This window comes from Corvus kubaryi, unplaced genomic scaffold (genome assembly GCF_017639235.1).
Source record: "Corvus kubaryi isolate FWS band 111438036 unplaced genomic scaffold, C.kubaryi_AGA036_p1.0 128, whole genome shotgun sequence".
NCBI lineage: Eukaryota > Metazoa > Chordata > Aves > Passeriformes > Corvidae > Corvus > Corvus kubaryi.
In genome coordinates, this window is record NW_024580663.1 from 1,409,313 (window position 1) to 1,429,360 (window position 20,048).

Genomic DNA, 20,048 nt, shown 5'->3' on the forward strand with positions numbered 1-20,048 from the left:
CTGATCCTGTACCTTGTGTGAGTGCTGACCTGTGTACATGTAAACGTGTACATCATGTTTAGTGTCTAAACATAAAGTATTCCTAGGTGTAAGTGTAAGGATGCTTTTACATGTCAGAAACTAAATCAAACCCACTGCTTTTGCCAAGGGTCTTTTGTTTCCATGCAAAGGTCAGGGAGAATACAGCCCCTGGGGTAATTTCTGAGGAAGAGGTGCCAGAAAATCCTGATCTTGAGGACAGATGCGAGATGCACACATTGGTGCCATGGGCTGCTTATTTGGGAATAACTGTGTGCACTGTGTAGGGGTGAAGGAAATCCCAGAGCACAAGGCTGAGTGTGAAATGTTGGGCTCTGCACTTGGGGTACCAATTTCACCTGGGAGGAGTAACCTGGAGGCTGTTGTCCCATTGCTGTGGGAAGTGAGTAGAAAGAGAAGCCTTTGTTAGAGATGAGGAAAATCCTGCTGCATTTGTACAGTTCGAAATTGTTGTGGAAATAAGAGTAGTCTGTACATAATGTTTTTTTAAGGGTGATGCTTGCAGGGGTATTTTGCAGTGTGCTGGACTGTGGGGAAACTTGCATCCTGGGAACCCATTGGTAACGGTGACTAATAAAATCAGTATAAACACATGCCCCAAGGGACAGTCGCCCCCCAGAAAATTCTGTGGGAGTAATTATCCCTTACTAAATTTTAGGATGCAGAGAAACGTTAACGCAGTTCTTATACTCGCATCTCCCTTCGTTGCTTCCCAGACCTCCTCTGTGAGCACTTCGAGGGCAGAGGCTCCTTCCCAGCTCAGAGCGGCTGTGCTCACTGCTGGGATGGAGCCTGAATCCCCTGCTCCGATCTGGGAACTCCTCACCAGCGGCCGAGCCCGGCCTCAGCCGGGACACCGAGCCCTGTCGAGCCACACACTCGGCCCTTCGCGCGTTCAGCCGCCGGTGTGCCACGCCTGCTCCCGGCTGGCCCAAGGAGGGCTTGTGGCTCCAGATTCTGCTCCTGGCATGGAGCAAAGGGCTTTAACTCCGTCGGTGTCCGGTTTCTGTGCCTCTGTGAGGTTGTGAGTGGGAGCGGGGCTGGGCACAATGAGGGCACAGCGGAGCTCGGCTGTGGGCAGGAGAGGCGTTTCCACCTTCCCCTGAGGAAAGGGGAGGTGGAGCAAAAGGGAATAAAAATGGCCCTTTGAACCCATTTAGTAAATGGGGCTGAAGCCTCGGCACGTACCCAGAAAAGAATATCTATTATGTCCCATTTCCTGATAGCCTTAAAAACGCACGAACCTCGTGCAGAAACACCAGTTTGTGAACAGGAATGTTGTTCGCCCAGTGTTTCGTTATCCTCTCCCTCAGCGAGGCAAGGGATCTGCGCCTCCCGGGTCAGCCGCTGTCCCGAGGGGAGGCTGGGGGAGCCTCGGGGGTGCCCGGGAGCGAGGAGTGTTCGCAGCCCGCTCTCAGAGCCCGGGGGTGTTCAGCGCTCCCTCTGTGGGCACCGCGGCTGCTCGGCCCCCGCCCCCTCCCCGCCGCTGCCACAAGATGGCGGCCGCCCCGCCGGACTGCGCTTCCCGGCGTGCCCCGCGCCGCCGCGCGAAATGGCTGCCAGGTGCCGTGCGAGACTACAGCTCCCGGCACGCCGCGCGCCGGGAGGAGGGAAAAGACTACGTGTCCCAGCGTGCAGCGCGCCGCCCCCCCGCCGGTGCTGCGGCCTGGCGCGCGCCTGCCACAGCCGCTTCCGGGGGAGAGGGGGCGGGGCCGGCGGGGCCCGGCGTTGGCGGAAGTGACGTCAGGTCCGGCGGTGTGTGGCGGAGCGGGGCGGGCCGGGCCGAGCGCGGAGCGGGCGGAGCGGAGCGGGGCCGGTGGGTCCGGTGGGGTCCGGGCGGGTCACGGCGGAGCGGCGGCTCCTCTGCGCACCGCAGGTGAGCGGCGGGGGGCGACCCCGGGCACGGACCGCCGCGGGTGGCTCGAGGGCGCCGCCCCCTCCCTTGAGGCGGTGCCGGGCCGCGGCCTCCACCCCCCGCGGCGGGGCCGCCCCTCGGTATTGTCTGCGGCGCCATCCGGGGCCTGCGGGGGCGGCTGGTGCCGAACAAAGCGGGGGCGGGGGGAGGCGGCCCCGCAGCGCTACCGCCCGCGCGGGGCCGGGGGGAGCGAGCGGCGCGGCCCGCGGTTACCGACAACACCGGGCCGCGGTTACCGACAACACCGGGCCGCGGTTACCGACACCACCGGGCCCGCGGTTACCGACACCACCGGGCCCGCGGTTACCGACAACACCAGGCCCGGAGTTACCGACAACACCGGGCCCAGCGGCGGCTCCGCTATTACCAAAACATGGTCCCGGCCGCGGGGTCCGGCCGGGGCCCGTCCCTGCTCCGGCGCTGCTCGCACAGCCCCCGCCTTAGCCCCTCGCCACGGAGGCGGCTGCGTTCGGTAACTTCCAGCGCAGCCCTTGGAAGCGTTTATATCAGATAGCGCTGGCGTCCCGCATGAATTTGATTAAGAAATCTGTTTATTAGGCGAGTATAATTATTAGACGGGTGTAATCAGCTCCGTTGATAAGAGCCGTGTGCTAATCTCGATAGATAAGGAGGAGCTGGGCTGGTGCTGCCGACTCGCAGGAGGAATCACCGGGTGATAAGTCACTGACTCCTGCACGAGCTGCTCTAGAACACCTTCCCTTAATCTTCAGCTCCCACCAAAACCATCGTGTATGGTTTTGGGTGCTTAAAGCAAATACTGTGATTTTTTAACTTAATTGTTCTCCTCATTCTTTTTCTGTCATGGGTAAGGAGCTGGGGTTGATGCATGGAATTAGGCCTGACCTCACCTCCGGAGAAGGCAGTGCATAATCTTCTTTCGTGACTAGGTTTTAAATGCAGACTCTTCAGTCACAAAGCTCTGAATTTTAATGATGGTCGGTCAAGGGCTCTCCATGGCTGTAACTGCAGCAAAATTCAGGGAAATGGGTGAATTAATGGGCCTTAGTTATGTTCTGGAGTAACAAGCTTCACACTCCATACAGAAAACAACTCAGGGTTAACTGAAAGCATGTTCCTGCAGGATTTTTAATTTCTGACTTCATTCCTAAGATAAAAATCCTTTTTTTTTTTAAGTGCCTTTCCTTATGCACTTGCAGTGTGCTTGCTCCATCACCCCCACTCCGCACCACAATCCCAGAGGAACTTGGGTCAGGCCCTCACAGTGTGTCACCGTGGCAGAATTCTCCCTGATTTCTGTTCCTTAGCACTGCCAATGTTATATTTCCTCTTCTAGTGTGAGGAGCTTTGAGCTCCTCTGCTTCCCACCTACTCCCAGATGGAAAAGGGGTTATTTTTATTCCCAGCAGCAGTGTAGCCTGGCACTGGGGCTTGTTTCCTGCAGCAGCCTGCTTAGATTGGGACATTTTGCAAGACTGAAGTGGCATTTGGCTCTCCCCCTCAGAATTCCCTGACTGAAAAGGTTGTATCCACTAGCGGTGAAACGAGACTGATCTCATCCCCACATGTGAGCATGGAAACCTGGTCTGTGTCTTGAAGTGGAGAAATGGGAAGGTTTATTTGTTCTGTTGGAAGCTGCAGAAAATGAAATCAGGAGTGCTGCAAGTGAGGGACTGGCCTGGGGCTTCCTCACCATTCCTGCAGGATCAGTGAGTGTTGGCATGTTTCCTTGTGGGAAAAGCATGAACGGACTGAGGGCTTCATCAGATAAGCTTCAGATATTCAGGCTGATCCTGGGTCCTTCTGGAAGATCATCCCCATCATCCTTGGGCAGTGGTGGACAAAGCTGGTTTGGTCCAAGCTGGAGTTCTCTTCCCTCCTTCCTAAAGCTGGAGTTTCTGTCCAGTAGGAACGCTTCAGAAACGGGAAAGCCAGTCCATGATTCAACAAATTAACCTTCCAAGCTTTTACACAAACAAGTAGGGTTGGTTTGTTGGGTTTGGGTTGGTTTTTTAAATTGTTTTTACCTTTCTGAACTTGTCTGGTACGGTCACCTTGGTGCAGAAGCTGCCTGAGTTCCTCACTGCTGAGGCAGGTACCTTCAGGAAAATAGTAATAGCAAGACTAGCTCCGCAAAAGAGAAGGTGAAAATACATGCCAGTAAAAAGGAGGGGGGAAAAAAAGAAATTAGGCTTTTTAGGCTTTATTTCCTGTACTCCATCCCATGTGTTGGCTTGGGAGCAGCTGAAGTGGCTTTAAAGCAGTTTCAAGCTTGAATTGGGGTGTTAAAGGCAGCATCCTTTCCTGTTTTATGTAAATGCTGCCAGTAATCCTTAGCAAGTTTGTTTTGTAAGAACATCAAAAGGAGCCTGTTTTCCCGTGGTGGAACACACGGGATCTGCTCCCATTCGTGGCACTTCCCAGGGAGCTGCAGTGACTTCCGTGCTGGGGTTTGCCTTTGATTTCAAAACCTGGAACAGAGCAAGCCAGGCAGGTTCTGTCTTCTTTGTACTTTCTTAATTGGTCACTTGGATGTGGCAGGTTTTTAGCTGGTATTATCAAGAGTTTAAAACCAGAACTTGCATTAATTCCCTAGGTAACCGGACCCACAGGTTGTGCAAAGAGAAGATGTGAGGTGCTGGGTGATAAGCCCTTGTACTCTAATAACAACACGGCTGTATTTTGATACCCTCTTCTCTGAAGAAGTCACTCTTTGATATGCAGACAACAAGCTAAAGTGTTGTTTTGATAATAAAAATATTTTCACTCGCTGCTGCTACTTTCATTGTGAATTTTAACATGAGAAGAACATTCAAATTTGACTTGAGTCTTGGATTTTTTGGTCAGGTTTTTTTTAGGTCATTTTTTGGAAGATGTTGCCTCACTGTGCATACTGTTTAAAGAAAATTGATACTACCAGTGTTAGTATCCAACAAATACTCAGCTTTTTCAGTGTTGATCTGTGTACTCGAGCGTGGTACAGGAAGGGTAGCAGTGTTGTCTCACCTCAGAACACACAGATTTCCAGGTGGCCCTGTGCAGGGTCGGTTCCTTGTGGTTTCTGCTCCCTGCAAGGTTTCCCAGTGGGAAAGGGCTGTGAAACCTGGCTCGTGCCGTGACACACAACACTTAAAAATGCTTTGGAAAACAAATTCTCCTTTTGAATGTTGCCTTAAAATTTTCCTACTGGCAAGTATGTGTGCTTCCTGTTTTTTCCTGTCACTTTTAATTGGCCGTGGTGCTTGGCTTTGGTGAGGTTCAGTTTGGGAAATTAATTTGTCCCTGGAATCCACACACAATGGGAACGGTGCTTCTGATACTGTTCCTTGTTGTGATCTCAGAGCTCTGCTGCAGTCGGGGCAAGGCTGCCTTGGGCCTCCAAATGCAGGTGCAGCCTCCCTGCCCTTGGGCTGGGCTTGTGCAGAGGCAGGGAATGAGGAATCTGCGCGTCTGTAATCGCTGCCCTCCTCAGTTGCAGGTTTGGGATCGGAGTGGCAGCCATGAAGGACCCGAGTCGCAGCAGTACCAGCCCCAGCATCATCAGCGAGGATGTGATCATCAACGGGCACTCCCACGAGGATGACAACCCCTTTGCTGAGTACATGTGGATGGAGAACGAAGAGGAGTTCAACAGGCAGGCAAGTCATCCTCTGCTTTCAGTGTCTCCTCTGTGCTTTGTCACTTCCCAGCTGAAGGGACAGAGCTGGGGTCCGACACTGACAATTCTTTGGAGAAGGAGTTTTAGATGGGCTCTCTGGAGGGATCCCGGGGAACAGATGGGTCTCCCTTTCTCTGGCAGTAAATGCTCATCTTCTGTAGTCCTGGTGGAAAATACAGGAAGTGCAGCACGTTCTAATGCATCCATTAATTCCCTACTTCTGCAGGTGGGAGGGGAGAAAAGAGAGTTGACAGATGTGCGTGGCACTTGGGAAGGGCTGGCCCGGGAGGTGTTCGTGTGCGGACATGCCGAGTGTCCTGGTGCTGAGCTGGGGAATTCCAGGTGCACACCTGCCTTGGGAACAGCACTGCTGCTCCACAGGGTGACAGAGCTGCCGGGTAACAGGCCCACTCATTTTAATACTTGAGTCTTACAGCTCCCTTCTCCATCGGGTGGGAAGGAAGCCTTACCTTCCTCTGCCACCTTGCATCTGTCACCCTTTTCTCTGCGGCTCCTGCGGAGGCTGGGAACAGCCCACCTTTTTCCACACTCCTTTCCCATTCCCAGCTTGCTCTGTGCACTCCACAGCTGCTGCCTGTGCTCCAGCAGCTGTGGCTGTGCCAGAGGCTGAGCCACCAGCATTGGATCCACAGGGTGCCAGCAGCACTGAGCTCATTCCGAGTCAGGTTTGCTCACAGAACCTCAGTTCTCTCGTGCATTGTTTCCTGTTTGGTGACTCTTTCTCCCTGGGAGCTGTACCACAGTTAGCATACAGGGGGTCTAGTTCTCTGGGAAGGAGCTGAGAGTTGTGCCATGATTTTTTAGGCACAGATGCCATTGAGCAGAGGAAAGGTGGGAGTGTGAGGGGAGAAGGGTCGTGCTCAAACACCTGAGGCAGCCTGGTCACCTGCTGCTGCAGACACAGCCCTCTGGGAGCTTGAGCAAGTCAAACTGGAGCTGTAAAATACAAACGGGCAGTCCTAATTTCCAGCTATTTGGGGAATTAAATGTTATTTAGTACTCCCGGAGCTGCCATGGAGGCACCTGTAGGGGCACAGGCCTGTAGCCAAGCCCCTGGAGCCAGGCAAGCCCTGTGTAACAGGAGCCTGTGGCTGTGTGCCCCTGGCAGGAGGGAGGCAGTGCCTCCTGCAGGTGCCATCCAGGCTGGAGTGCTGCTCTGGGATAGCACTGAGTCAGCGTTGGTGCTGCTGGAGTGCCTGGGCGGTGGCTCGGAGCACATGGGGATGAGTCTCTGTTCCCCAGAGCACCAGGTGAGCTGGTGGGTGTGTTTTGCCCCAAGGGCAAGGACCAGGTTGCACAGCAGTCCTGATATGTGGTGTTAATGTTTTTGATTTGGTGTTTGTGGTAACTGAGTTTCCACTCCAGGATTGAGGAGGTGTTTGATTTCAGAGCAAAGGATAGATGGGAAAACTTGTTCAAGCTTCCACTGAGTGAACTTCTAAATCTGTCCTGAATCATTTTTCCATTCCCTTGTGTCTGGGCAAGTCATTCACACCAGCTTCTGTTTCCCTGCTTTCCACTCTTAAACACTCTGATGCAGGACATGGAAAATTTGTAGGATGAACTCCCTCCAAAGCTTGTTTACTGAACAACCAAGGAAAACTGCTTTAATCTCTGCACTGCGTGTCAGTTCTGCATGGGTTGGTTTGTCCTGCTCCCAGGACAGCAGGGCTGCATTCCTGACAGCTGCTGGGAGCCCGTGGGGTTCCCGAGGAGAGCCGCAGTGGGGGAGCACACACCGGCAGCCAGGGAGAGGCCGCTTGTTCCGGGTGACAGGCCGTGGTTATTCTTTCCCCAGGAGTCCCATAGGACGCTTTCCTGGGGAGTGTTTCCTGGCTGTGTGTGTTGGCACAGCTCCCTTCCTCATGCTTGCAGCAAGCTCAGTCCAGACTAGTTGGTACAGCTGCAATTTTTGCTTGGGACCAACATTTTCCTTCTCCTTTAGGTCATAACAAGCTACAAACAAAACAGCTGGGGCTGGTGGGGTTCTCCTGCCATTCCCTTTCAGCTGCAGCCCCAATCCCTGGGACAAAGCACTGATGTCCTTCCTGCTGCATGGACGTGGTGCTGGGCTGGGGTGCTGTGGGATAGCTGGGAAGGTCAGCTGGGTGCACACACCTGGGAGTGAAAACCCCACGAGCTCACAATAGATTTGTTGCTGAAGCAGTTTCTTTTCATTGCACAGATCGAAGAGGAGTTGTGGGAAGAAGAATTTATTGAGCGCTGTTTCCAGGAGATGCTGGAAGAAGAGGAGGAGCATGAATGGTTTATTCCAGCCCGTGATCTCCCACAAACAATGGATCAAATCCAGGACCAGTTCAATGACCTTGTTATCAGTGACAGCTCATCGCTGGAGGATCTGGTGGTAAGTTCAGCTTCTCATCCTATTTCTAAAGCTTGAGTCTTTGTCCAAGGCTGGGGCTTGTTGCTGCTAATGGTGAGAGAAAAATCCTTTCCAGTAGGAAGGAGCCTGTTAAACTCTGCCTGCCTGGGCAGGGTGGGTGGGAAGGGATGTGTCCTCGTGGGATGTGACCTATTTGGTGGGTTTCTTCATACCCACATGGAACCTTTCCCAGTGCATGGCACCCGTTCAAGAGTGGGTGGGATGTTATGAAAGAAGGGCACTGAGTGGAGCTGGGGCTGCAAAAGGGTCACTGGGCATCTGCCAGCACTGACACGTTGGGCTGGTCTGAGCCCTGTCCCAAGGTCTGGTTGGGATTGGGAGAGCCACAGCAGATCCCTGTAGCAATTCTAGGGAAGGGGAAAGCAGCCAAACTGTGATTATTTCCCTCTTTTTGCCATCTGACTTCTGTCCAGAGCTCAGCTCAAAGGAAAGGGCAGAGTGTGCTTATTTTCCCTCACAGAATCCAAAGTTCCTCGTACAGAGCACAGACCCCACACCATCCTATCGCACAACTGCTCTGAGATTCAGAGGCAGACCCTGACTTTTCCAAGCTGAAGCAGCTGCAGGCAGCAGTTTCAGACTCAATGACGATCAGAAAAGCCTAATCCTCCATTTCTTGGTGATAAAGAGCTCCTTTTGAAGGTGCTGGTTCCCATGTCTAACTGCAGGACACTGAGCAGCAGCAGTTTGCCAAGGGGGAGGACAGGGGAGTCACAGACAGAATGTGAAAAATCAGTACAGTGCTCATACTCATGAAATTCCCAGAAGTGGCTGAAGTTCCTGGAACAAGTCACCTCTTGCTTAAATAAGCAAAATTTAAAAACCTCATGGCACGTTTTAACAGCTCAACTTGAGAAAAGGCCATTTCAGCATGAGGGGAAGCTGCCGTGTCTGCTGCATGCCTGTGGTTTGCTGCTTGTTCCCTGAGCCCTCATCCAACTGAAACTTCAGGTGGAGCTAAGCGAGGTTGGGTAATTCAGGGAGTAGCACAGAGGAATGGGCTTTTCTAGGGATTACAGACCGCTGATAAATGTAAGCAGCCTGTTGTATACCTGATTGTTACTCTAAATCCATAAACCTTTGCCTCTAATTGTCTTCAGCTTGAAAATGGAAGCTGAAAAAATGATTCACCTCGATTTCTGTTCTTCCCTTCCTCAGGTCAAGAGTAATCTGAATCCAAACGCAAAGGAGTTTGTTCCTGGGGTGAAGTACTTAAACATTTGAGTAGACTGGGCCCTCTTTTGGTGGATGTAGCACAATTTCCACACTGTGAAGCCAGTATTAGAAGATTTAATTGTAAAAGCTCTCTCTTCTTGTCACTGTGTTACACTTATGCATTGCCAAAGTTTTGTTAGTCTTGCATGCTCAATAAAAGTGCTGAGACTGTTATTAAGTAAATCTGTCAAAAGTTTAATGGAAACATAATTGGGCCCTGGCTCTGTGTGAAGGAGGCAGTGAGGTAAGAAGCACCAGTCAAGTTGAGACAAAGTACCACGTTAATAAAACCTTCTGCAGACTCTGCTTTTTAAACAGGACTTGGAATTTGCGGTGAATGGTCTGTTTTTAACTAAAGATGTGTTAACTGGTGCTAGCTTGCACCTGATAATGCCTTAACTTCCAAGTGAAAGTGAAGAGATCTGATTGTTATGCAAATTTGCTAACTTTCCTTTGAGGTAGCAATGTTGTTACTGATGTTAATTTCCCCCCTTACAAAACATCATGATCCTGGGAATCGGCCGAGCTTAACCCGAATCATACAGACCTGTACAGAGTCGTAGATCTCAGCTACTGAGCTAACATCCAAGTGATTGGGAGGAAGCAGTTCCCCATCCTTTGCAGTGTGTGATCATGTTAGAAACCTTCCCCTTCCCGTGCTGTTTGAGGAGATGTGAGATCCATCGCAGTTTCTTCCAGGAACGGGCGCCATACATAGCACTGCCTATGTAACTCTTAGCATCCCACTTTCCATAGCTGGATTTAACCAGGCAACCCCCAGCATTAGTGATTTGAGTGGTGCTTTTCCCTTGCTTTGTTTAATCATCACTACACAATAGTCTACAGCACAACAACTTTTTGGTTTCTTTTGGTTTTTGGTTGTTCTTTTTTTTTTTCTTTTAATAAAGCTAGAACAGTTTTGGCTTCTTAAACTTCATATTTGGGTAGGTTAAGCTGCCATACGTGTTCAGTGTGAATAGTGTTTAAGTTGAAAATATTGTAAAAAAATTATATTTTTTCAAAAATATTTAAAAAAATAAATAATAGTAGAACTGATGTGGTGGCTGTCTCATAACTGGGCATCTCGTACGGGAACTCGCTTGGCAGCATGTGGAGGACAGGGCTGGCACTGTGGATGCCAGCCTGGAAGGCTGTGGAACCCGATGGCCCAGGATCCTGGCTGTGGCTGGACCCTTCATGGAACCAGAGACTGCTTTGGGTTGGAAGAGACTTCAGCGATCCAATTCCACTGTCCAACCTTCCACTGTCTCAGGCTGCTCCAAGCCCTGTCCAGCCTGGCCTCAGACACTTCCAGGGACGGGAATTTATTCCTCTCCTCCCACTCCATGCTCTCCCTTCGTTCTCCCTGTGGCTGTTCCCAGCCTGGCCCTGCTGGCAGCCCTGGGAGCAGCTGATGGCACTACAAAGCTGCTGCCACAGCCTCTCCAGGCCCATCCACTCTTTCTTCATGGAATGTCCTGAGTTGGACCCACCAGCATCGAGCCCGACCCCTGGCCCCGCTCAGGACAGCCTGGCCTCGCTGTTAAAATCTGGTTAAAGCGAAGGCGAGCAGCCGGAGCTGCGGCTCTGCAGGACGGGCGGGGTGAGGCGGGGCCTTCCCGCAGCGGCAGAACCGCCTCGCTGCAGCCGCTGCCCTGGGGGAGCACCAACCCCTTCTGCTGCTGCTCTGCACAATGCTCATGCAGGTACCCGGGGCTCGGTGCTGGGCGCTGGCCTTCCGAGACCTGCCAACACTAGTCCAGGATTTCCACTGGCCTGGGGAGAGTCTAGGCTCGAGCGCCTAAAGAAAGAGGTCAGCAAATAACACACAGCTGATTTTTATCGGCAGTGCGAGTTCCACCAGCGAGTCCTGTGTGGCTGCAGTTTGTCCGTGAGCTTTGGCCTGGCCACCGTCACCTCGGGGTGGTGGCAACTGAGTGCAGCAGCCAGGAGCCAGCGTGTGGAGCAGCCAGCCTGGCCATGGGCTGCTCTCCTGGCGTTGGGTTTATCCCTCTCCTGCATCCCGTAGCACTGGGATGGATGTTCATTGGGGAGGAGCTGCCGCTGTCCGTGGCAGCCCCCGCCCCTCTGGCTTCGGGGTGTGACTGCAGCAGAGGTGGTGGCACCCGGTGCTGAGCAGCACCTGCACAGCACCCAGGCCTCCTCTCACTCCTGCTCCAGCCCCAGCAGCTGGGCTGGGAGGACAAAGAAATGGGAGGGAACACAGATGGCCGGAGAGCTGTCACACACTGCAACACCGTGCTCGCCACCAGCACCAGGACAGCAGCAGGAGAGAGGCCTCAGAGCCTGGCTGGTGCTCGTGGGAGGTGGGAGTGGTTGTATTTGCATCCCTCGGGGTTTATTTTAGGTTGGGATTTTTTTTTCCCTTCATCTTCACTTTTAACAGATTTTCTCACTTCTCTCCCTGCTCAGGCTGGGGAGTGAGTGTGTGGCAGTGCCACCATGGGCTGTCACGGGGTTGTGCCGTGTTGCCTCAGCTCAACTTCGGTGCTAAATCCAGGCCCAGGACTGGCTTGACCCTGCTGCGTTGGGGGTCAGCCCCCTCTGTGCCTGCATCTGGGAACACCCCAGCAGCATGAGGTGCTGTCACCAGCACGGCCGGGACAGAGCCAGCGCTCCAGAGCTCCCAGAGCAGGAAGGGTTTGCCAAGGGCTTGTGCTGAGCTGCCTCTCCCACAGCCCTGGGTCCAGGCAGAGCCCACCTGGAAGAAATCCAGCGTGTCTCCGTGTCTGGCAGCCCAGGAGAGAGTACGGTCAAAGGTGCTGACGCCTTTGTGGTGCTTAAAGGGCGAGGGAACGGTGCAGGAGGCAGCAGAGATGCTGGCAGGGCACGTGCGCTTGAATACGTTATCATTTTTAATGTATAGTCTTAAATTAGTCATCCTAACGCTGGTCTGGACGCTGCCCCACGCAGAGCCCGTGCCAGCCGCTGGGTCACCCTGCCGGAGCCGAGGGCAGGTGAAAATCCGTGGCCCCGGCTGGGAGCTGGTGGCCCCGGGGCTCCGATGTGGCTGACGGGCTTCAGCCAGCGCTGGACGAGTCTCAGCCAGCCAAAGCTTCAGGTGGAGCACGGCACGGGGTGGCGGTCCCCAGGCTGTACCCCGGAGCTCGGGATGTCCCCCAAGAGAAACGTTGTGTTTCTCTAGCCCTGCGTTCGAGCCGAGCACCAGAAGCCTTGGCTTTGGCCTTGGCCGGTGCTACCGAACCCCGACAGCCCCCCGGGAGCTCGGCTCGGCTCCTCCGGCGCTGGGGCGGGACCCTCCCGGGACCCTCCCCTGGCTCAGACCTTGGTGCACACCGAGCCGCCGTCTGCGCCGTCCGGCCCCTCCGCGGCCGCCGTGCCCCGGCCGCTCGCCCGGGCCCTGAACCCGGTGAACACCGGGCAGATGGGCACCTTCCTGAGCCAGCGGCTCCTCCGCACCGCGCCCATCCCCAAGGGAAAGTCGTAGCTCCTCAGGCTGGCGCTGCTCGTGCTGTCCGAGTGCGCTCCTGCCTTCCACTGCACGAGCCCTCGCTCCTCCTGCGTCCCTGCGGGGATGTCCAGTGTCACCCCCGCGACCCCGCCATCCCCTCTGCCGGCTCTAAATCAACAGGAATCTGCCCCAGCCCCGCGGCTTCCCCTGCCCGGCCCCTGTGCTGCAGCTACCCGGGATGGTGTTGTCCAGGACGAAGGCAATGGTCCCCCCGACGAACATCTCCGTGGTCAGCAGCACCGTCAGGATCTGGTCCAGCTCGGGGACACCTGCGACAGCGTGGGACGGAGCCGGGGGTGCTGTGAGGAGCGGGATTTCCCAGCTGCTGCCCCGGGGCGGACGAGCGCCGGGAGATCTGCCCTCCTCTCTCCCCAAACTCCCAAAATCGCGGCTTTTCGTGGCGGGCGGTACCTGTGTTAATGGCCCCGGGGTGGGAATTCAGGTAATTCGGCAGCGTCAGCCCGAAAAACATGGCAAAGCCCAGCACGAAGAGGTTTCGGGAGGAGTTCATGTCGACGAACTGCAGGTTGGAGAGGCCGACGGCCGTGATCATTCCTGCCGGCAGAGACGCGGCGATGCAGGCGGAGGTGCCCGCGCTGGCCGGGCATCGGGGGCTGCCCCAGCCGCGGTGAGGGTGCGAGGAGGCAGCCCCGGCTCCCCTCAAACCCGCCCTGCATCCCTTGGGCTCATCAGCCCCCAAGGCTGCGGGGACGTGGCCCAGCGCTGCCGAGAGCAGCGCTCCGGGTCTGGGGGGGGACAGTTACCGAATAAGGTGCAGAACATCCCGCCGAGGACGGGGTCGGGCAGGGAGGCGAAGAGCGCCGTGAACTTGCCGATGGTGCCCAGCACGAGCATGATGCCGGCGCCGTACTGGATCACCCTCCTGCTCCCCACCTGCACAGAGACACCGGCAGCAGGTGACGGTGCCTGCGCCCCCCGGCCGAGCCGGGACCCTCCCCCGGCCCCGGTACCTTGGTGATGCCCAGGACGCCGATGTTGGGGCTGGAGGACGTGGAGCCGTTGCCGGTTCCCAACAGCCCCGCGATGATGCAGGAGATGCCCTCGGTGAAAATGCCCCTGGGGAACAACACGGTCCCAATCCCACGCTCCTGCAGCATCCCTGACCGGTGTCCAGGGATGCCGCGGTGCGAGTGGGGAACAGCTGGCTGTACCTGTTGATGGCGTGCACAGGGGGCGGGGGGGCTCCTGCCAGCCGGGCACAGGAGTAATAGTCCCCGATGGATTCGATGATGCCCGCCAGTGTGGCACTGAACATGCCCAGCACGGCTGCTGAGGTCACCGTGGGCAACCCCCACTGGCCTGCCCGGGGGGCAGAGCAGATCAGGACTGGGGACACCCCAGGACCCCCCACCCGGTGCTCACCGGTGCCACTTTGGGCCCTCCCGGGTGCTCCCCTGCCCCGCCGATGCCGCACCATCAGCAAGGCAAAGGGGTATCGGGGGGCCCAGAGCGCCGCGGGGCTGCCAGGCACTCACAGGGGTAGGGGACGCGGAACCAGGGTGCCACGGACAGGATCTCGCCCCGGGCGTCCGTCCTGGCCTTGTACCCGTACTCCCCGGGCTGGCTGGGGAAGACTCCGGTGCGGGTCAGCACGTAGCAGATGAGCCACACCACCATGATGGCCAGGATGATCTGCGGGGCACACACCGGGGTGTTCCCGCATCGCTCCCGAGCCCACGTGCGGATAAAGGGGGGAACTCGGGACCTCCCCAGCATGCTCTCAGCCAGTCCCTACCGGGAACATCTTGAAGATCTGGATGCGGAGCAGGACAAAGCCGTGGCCCCGCCGGTAGCCGGGCAGGCAGATGGCGACCTGCCGCAGGTACTGGGCAAACAGGACAATCAGGAAGATGGTTCTGGGGGGAGAGAGAGATGGGATCCCTCGTGCCCCTGACGTCCTCCTGGCTCCATGCTGGACCAGCCTGCCCCCCTGTGCCCCGTGTCCCCATGCCATACAGCACAGAGATGCCCCAGTGGGAGCCAGCCCGGTCTCCAGCCGCCTGGAAGACGGAGAGTCCGATGAGGGACACGGTGGGGGTGACGGTCAGCGGCCCGATGTAGCTGAGCAGTGCCCCGGGGAGCCCCAGCAGCCCGATGACCACTTCCACCAGGCTGGACACTATGATGGCCCCCTGGATCTGCAGGGCATGGAGAGGTGCAGGAGAGGGCGTCAGCAGCCTGCCGGGGAGTCTGGGTGCCCCGGGGGTGGCGGCAGGATGTACCTCTCGCATGCGGGGCTGCCAGATGTGGGACGTGTTGAGGGGCAGTGACCAGTTGCCGTAGATCTGCTCTGGGGATGAAGGGGGGTGAGGTGGTCCCGGGGGGCGCCGAGAGGCTAGACACCCCCTGCACCCCCCTGCCCTCACCTTCAGATGGGCATCGCCACTTCTCCAAGGCCAGGATGGACTTGGCGGGGACAAGGAAGGCCAGCGCGCTCGCCTGGAAGAGGGGCAGCCTGGGGGGACGAGAGGGATGCCTGCGCCCGGGCCCGGGGCTGGGCAGGGGGTCCCGCCGGGGCCGCGGCCCTACCTGATGCCCACGGTGGTCTGGATGAGGGTGGTGATGCCCACGCAGGTGAAGATGGTGCCGATGAGGTAGCTGACGGTGAGCTGGTCCTTGCCCACGCACAGGCTCTCGGCCAGCAGGAAGGGGACGGCGATGGTGCCGCTGAAGCAGGTCAGGTAGTGCTGGGGGGCGAGGGGGGCTCAGCCGGGCTGGGGGGTGCCCCACACCGCGGGGAGCGGGGACTTGGGGTCTGGCGCTTCCCAGGCTGTACCTGGAAGCCGAGCAGGATGCAGAGGTACCAGGGGGGCACATCCTCGATCCTGTAGAGCATGTCCATCTCCGGCCGGGGGGGCCTGGTGCCCGCCCCGTGGTCCTGCTGTGTGGGGGCACAGCTCAGCCTGTCTCACTGGGGCTGTGTGCAAGGACGGGCACCCCACCCTGCCTCCTGGCAGCCCCTGTGCCCTCAGGGCTGGGAGGGGTCCCGGCTGGCCGGTCTCCATCCGCGGGTGCGTTACAGATGGATTTGGGGTGCGGCGCTGCCCGCGGGGTGCCCCGGTACTCACCCTGCCCGCCGCAGGCAGCTCCTTCCCAGGGGTCTGCGGGGAGCCAGCGGGGGCCAGAGCCACGTTCCCATTCTGGCAGTGAGGACGAGGTGGGAGCTGGGTCAGTGTGGACCCAGGTGTCCCACGGGAAAGGGGCTGGGCTCTGCCCTGGGCGACGCGGGTGACACCGGGCCATGGCTCAGCATGTGTGTCCGGTCAGTCCCACCCGGTGCCAGCTCTGACCCCAGGAGGGGTCTGGGCTCCCAAACCCACTGGTCCCTATGTGGTAGTTTGTTCCTGGAAAATGTGGAGGGGGATCCCCACTGCAGGTGCTGGGAACGATGGCACAGCCAGTCCCAGCCGCAGCATTCCAGCGTGTTCCCTTTGTCCCGGGAGTCACCGCAGCCCCCAGACTACCAGCATCTGGGCATCCTGACTCTGAGCTGGCCATCGCTGGGGCCAGCGTCCCTGCTCACCACCTCCCTCCCCACCGCCCTGAGATGACACCGAGGAAGGGATGGGGACAGGGACGGCGCCTGCATTCACCTGGGGCTGAGCCAGGTCTCCTGAGCGGGTCCCCATGTTCCGGCGACGCGTCCCCGGCGGCGATGTCCCTGCTCGGGGGGGTTTTATGGCCGTGGGAAGGACTTTAGTCACCGGCCGGGCGGTGGCGGAGGCCGGGGCGGCGGGCGGGAGGGCGGCCATTGGCTGGGGGTTGTGAAACCAGGGAGCGCAGCCCCGGCACGGATCAGCCATTAACTCCTTTAATTGGGGCTGCAGCCGCCCGCAGCAGCGCCGTGGTGAAACATTAGAGCCCGTGGGTTACAGAGTAATTCCCCGTTCGCCCGGACGCGCTGCCGGCACGGGCGTCGAGCGACAGCGGCGACATCGGTGACAGGCGACACCGGGAAGGCGCCCAGCTCCCGGCGCCCAGCTCCCGGCACGTGTCGGCTCCCGCTGGGGACGAAGTCGGCTCCGAAGGTCGCCGGGGCATTAAGCATTAACCTCGCCGGGCTACAGCTCGTTCTGCAGCGCCTTGGGGGGGTCCGGGCGGTCCTTGCGGCCCGCACAGGGTCCCTTGTCCCCGTGGCACAGCAGCTGCCGCAGCACGGCCGGGCCCCGCCGGTGCGCCTCGTAGATCTGCGCCTCGCCCCGCTCGCCCACGTAGCCGTGGCACAGCTTGGAGAGCCTGCGAGGAGCCGCGGTGGTCACCTGGCGGCGAGGGGACAGTGCCCGGACCTCCTGCACCGCCAGACCCCCGACTCACCTGCTCGGCCATGGGCCCCCAGACACCATCACGCTCAGGGGCTGCTGCCTGGGCAGCCCTGGCCCCGACAGCCGCTTCTCCCCGTCCAGCTCCAGCACCCCGTAACTGCGGGGAGAGGGGGGGTTGGAGGGAAAATGGTCGCTGGGCACTCCCCTCCCCTATCCCTGGGGACAGCCCCGGGGGCACTCTGATCCCTGGGGCACCGCCATCCTTGGGGACATTCTGACCCCTGGGGACACCCCCATCTCATGGACACGCCGCTCACCTCTCCCAGTCCTGTGAGCAGCTCCTCTCCAGCACCTCTATGTAGTCCGACTCCCTCAGCGCCTTCTTGCCCACCTTCCCCTCTGCCTTGCTCAGCTGCTCCTCAATCTGGGGTGAAAAAAGGCGGAATCCGGGCAGTGAGGGTGGCAGCCTGCCCGCGACCCTGCTCCCGAGCGGGGCTGGGGTCTGCACAGCCTTCCGTGCGGCCCTAGCAGCAGAAGCACATCTGCATGGGTTAGAGGGTCCATGAGGAGCCCAAAAGGCTTTTAAAGTTGCCAATAAGGAATATCCATCAGTGGGGTGCCCCAAGGGAGCCGGCAGCATCTCCCCAGGCTGAAACATCCCCACAAGGGTTCTCACGCCGCTTTTGGGGCGCCGTGTCCTCGGTCCCCACCTGGAAGGCGATGGCGTGGCAGGCGTCGCAGCGCAGAGATTCGGGCATGTGGGGCGAGAGCCGCTCCTCGGGGCTGAGCTGGGGCGCAGGGACCGAGTGGGACGGGGTGGCGGGGGGGTCCCCACACATGTCCTGGGCCCCTGTCCCCCCCAGCAGGCTCAGCACCAGCCACGCTGCCAGCGCTGGCCGCATCGTGCCGCGCTTAGAAAGTGCGGGGCGCAGGCGCGGGGTGGCTATAAACCCCTCGGGGCGGGCTATAAACCCCCCGGGGCGGGCGAGCGAGCGGCGCTGAGGCGCGGCCAGCACACACCTGCATCCGGCTGGGGCGGCCCGTCCGTCCCGGGTGTCACGGCAGGAAGGGGGGGGGGTGTGGGGTGTCCCCGACCGAGTGCCCCCCTCTCCGGGAGGTTTTTGCTGTAACTCAGTCTTGTAATGCCTGATCCCTTCTCCTCAGCCTAAATCCTTCCTGGGATGGTGTGGATCTACGGGGGCTGGGGCTCCGGGCTGGGATTTGAGGTTCACAACTAGGGTTTGAGGGTCGTGGCTGTGGTTTGGGGCTCAGGGCTGGGGTTTGGGGTTCAGGGCTCACTGAGGACTGCAGAGTCCCTTCCTGCTCACAGGGACTGGGATTTATCTGGTGGACACTCCAAGACAGACAGACGGACTGCAGGTTCTAAGTGCCTCAGCTCCTCGCTCCCCTTTACAGACCACACAAGCACAGGACGAATAAGCAGATTTAAAGCTGTTTCAGCATTTTTATTACTCTTTTGGGGTGTCTGTGCTGCAGCTGTGGCTGGGGGGAGGCTGGGGGTGCCCAGGCCATCACCCCCCTGTGCCAACCAGCCAGAGTCATCCTTGAGATGGGACTGGCAGGACAGGGGAAAGCGGGGCCTGTGTGGTCCCTTTGCTGGCCGGGGACCTCCATGCCCCCTCAGGGCTGCCAGGTGCTCACACTGGAAAAGACCCTTTTTGTCCCTGTTTCCATGAGAAGCCAGTGAGGTCCAGCCAGTGCCCGCTACCCCTCGGCGCTTTGCCAGCTCAGCCGTGGGCAAGGGGACTCTCATCAGGTGATGCTGACTTCGGGCTAAAGCCCGGCCATGGGAAGGGACATCCGCGCGGGTCCATCCCGTCACATCCGGGGCAGTGACCCCTTCTCGGGCGCGGCAGGGCTGGCGCGGGCCGGGGGCTGCTCGGGGCCGGGGCTGGCCCGCATCCCCGTGGGGATGTAGTACAGGCTCTCCAGGTAGCCACAGTCGGGACCCCCGGCAGGGGACGGCCCCTCGCCCTTGGGAGCAGAGCCGGAGGTCCCGGGCACGCCGGGGTTGTCGGCAGCGGGCAGCTCGGGGTGCGGCGGCGAGGGCGCGGAGGGCGGCGGTGCCGGGAGCCCCGGGAAGCCGCCGTAGGGTGCGTAGGGTGGGCCGTAGACCCCCATGAGCAGGGGGTTGAAAGGTGCCTGGTAGAGCCCGGTGTGTGACGCCACCGGTGGGACCAGCATCTCCAGGTACTGCCCGGTCTCGGGGTCGTAGAGCGTTTTCATCTGGGGCTGCCGCGGCGGCTCCATGTAGTAGCACTTCCCGCTGCTGGGATCCACGAGCATCCTCCTCTGGGGGGGCAGGGAGGCGGAGAAGGGCTTGGGGGGGCTCTGCCTGCTCCTCCCACTCGGTGAGGGGCCATCGGTCCTCCTGAGGAAATGAGGAGCATCCTCGAGGCGGGGCTGGGCTGGGGGCTCCATAGCAGCTGGGCCCTCGGGGGGTCGGGGCAGGGGGGGCTCAGGGCTGGGCTTGCTCCAGGGCACTTCACCGGGAAGGGGATAGGCACCACTTCCCAGGGGAGCGCTGGCTGCGCTGGGGACAAAGGGGGATCCAAAGAAAGAGCCAGCCATGTTGGAGACTGATGGATGCCCAAGGGAAGTGGGGACTGGGTTGGTGACTAAGGGGGACCCAAAGGAGGAGCTGCCTGGGCTGGGGATCAAGGGGTTCCCAAAGGATGCACTGGATGCATTGGGGACCCAGGCATTCCCAAAAGAGGCACTGGATGGATTTGGGACCAATGGAGACCCAAAGGATGCACTGGATGGATTGGGGATCAAGGGGTTCCCAAAGGATGCACTGGGTGGATTGGGGACCAGTGGAGACCCAAAGGATGCACTGGATGGATTTGGGACCAAGGGGTTCCCAAAGGATGCACTGGGTGGATTGGGGACCAAAGTGGTTCCAAAGGATGCACTGGATGGATTTGGGACCACTGGAGACCCAAAGGATGCACTGGATGGATTTGGGACCACTGGAGACCCAAAGGATGCACTGGATGGATTGGGGACCAAAGGGGTCC

The 20,048-nt window shown here is 58.6% G+C and overlaps 4 protein-coding genes across 13 annotated transcripts in view; 1 reads left to right on the top strand and 3 right to left on the bottom strand.

The window, feature by feature from the left end:
• The first annotated feature begins 1,792 nt into the window (after positions 1-1,792).
• On the top strand, positions 1,793-10,287 carry PAIP2 (poly(A) binding protein interacting protein 2). 2 transcript variants are annotated; one of them, XM_042024899.1, is made up of 4 exons: positions 1,793-1,915; positions 5,412-5,571; positions 7,798-7,977; positions 9,175-10,287. In XM_042024899.1, exons 2-4 carry the CDS (start codon positions 5,434-5,436, stop codon positions 9,238-9,240), a joined length of 384 nt encoding a protein of 127 aa, XP_041880833.1. In that variant the 5' UTR covers positions 1,793-1,915; positions 5,412-5,433; the 3' UTR covers positions 9,241-10,287. The 2 variants fall into 2 exon arrangements, with proteins under 2 accessions (XP_041880833.1, XP_041880823.1); XM_042024889.1 differs by having other exon boundaries at positions 1,807-1,915; positions 5,406-5,571.
• A 1,797-nt stretch (positions 10,288-12,084) lies between these two features.
• SLC23A1 (solute carrier family 23 member 1) lies at positions 12,085-16,548 on the bottom strand. Of its 9 annotated transcripts, XM_042024841.1 has the most exons (15): positions 16,339-16,548; positions 15,814-15,885; positions 15,522-15,626; positions 15,275-15,432; positions 15,112-15,200; positions 14,968-15,035; positions 14,702-14,883; positions 14,481-14,601; positions 14,221-14,377; positions 13,897-14,044; positions 13,696-13,801; positions 13,489-13,618; positions 13,136-13,279; positions 12,898-12,993; positions 12,085-12,779 (listed from the first exon to the last, which is right to left on the bottom strand). In XM_042024841.1, the coding sequence occupies exons 1-15, from the start codon at positions 16,546-16,548 to the stop codon at positions 12,532-12,534; spliced, it is 2,034 nt and encodes a 677-aa protein (XP_041880775.1). In that variant the 3' UTR covers positions 12,085-12,531. The 9 variants fall into 9 exon arrangements, with proteins under 9 accessions (XP_041880775.1, XP_041880741.1, XP_041880749.1 ...); XM_042024807.1 differs by having other exon boundaries at positions 13,696-14,044; positions 14,968-15,030; positions 15,522-15,623; XM_042024815.1 differs by having other exon boundaries at positions 13,489-13,801; positions 14,968-15,030.
• On the bottom strand, positions 16,541-17,957 carry MZB1 (marginal zone B and B1 cell specific protein). The gene is made up of 4 exons (XM_042024879.1): positions 17,718-17,957; positions 17,325-17,431; positions 17,060-17,164; positions 16,541-16,981 (listed from the first exon to the last, which is right to left on the bottom strand). The coding sequence occupies exons 1-4, from the start codon at positions 17,907-17,909 to the stop codon at positions 16,807-16,809; spliced, it is 579 nt and encodes a 192-aa protein (XP_041880813.1). The 5' UTR covers positions 17,910-17,957; the 3' UTR covers positions 16,541-16,806.
• A 72-nt stretch (positions 17,958-18,029) lies between these two features.
• The window catches only part of PROB1 (proline rich basic protein 1), an 8,370-nt gene continuing 6,351 nt past the window's right edge, over positions 18,030-20,048 (bottom strand). Inside the window, exon 4 of the mRNA XM_042024332.1 lies at positions 18,030-20,048. This exon is cut by the window's right edge and continues 3,288 nt beyond it. Coding sequence (XP_041880266.1) covers positions 18,847-20,048 — 1,202 coding nt within the window. The 3' untranslated portion in view covers positions 18,030-18,846.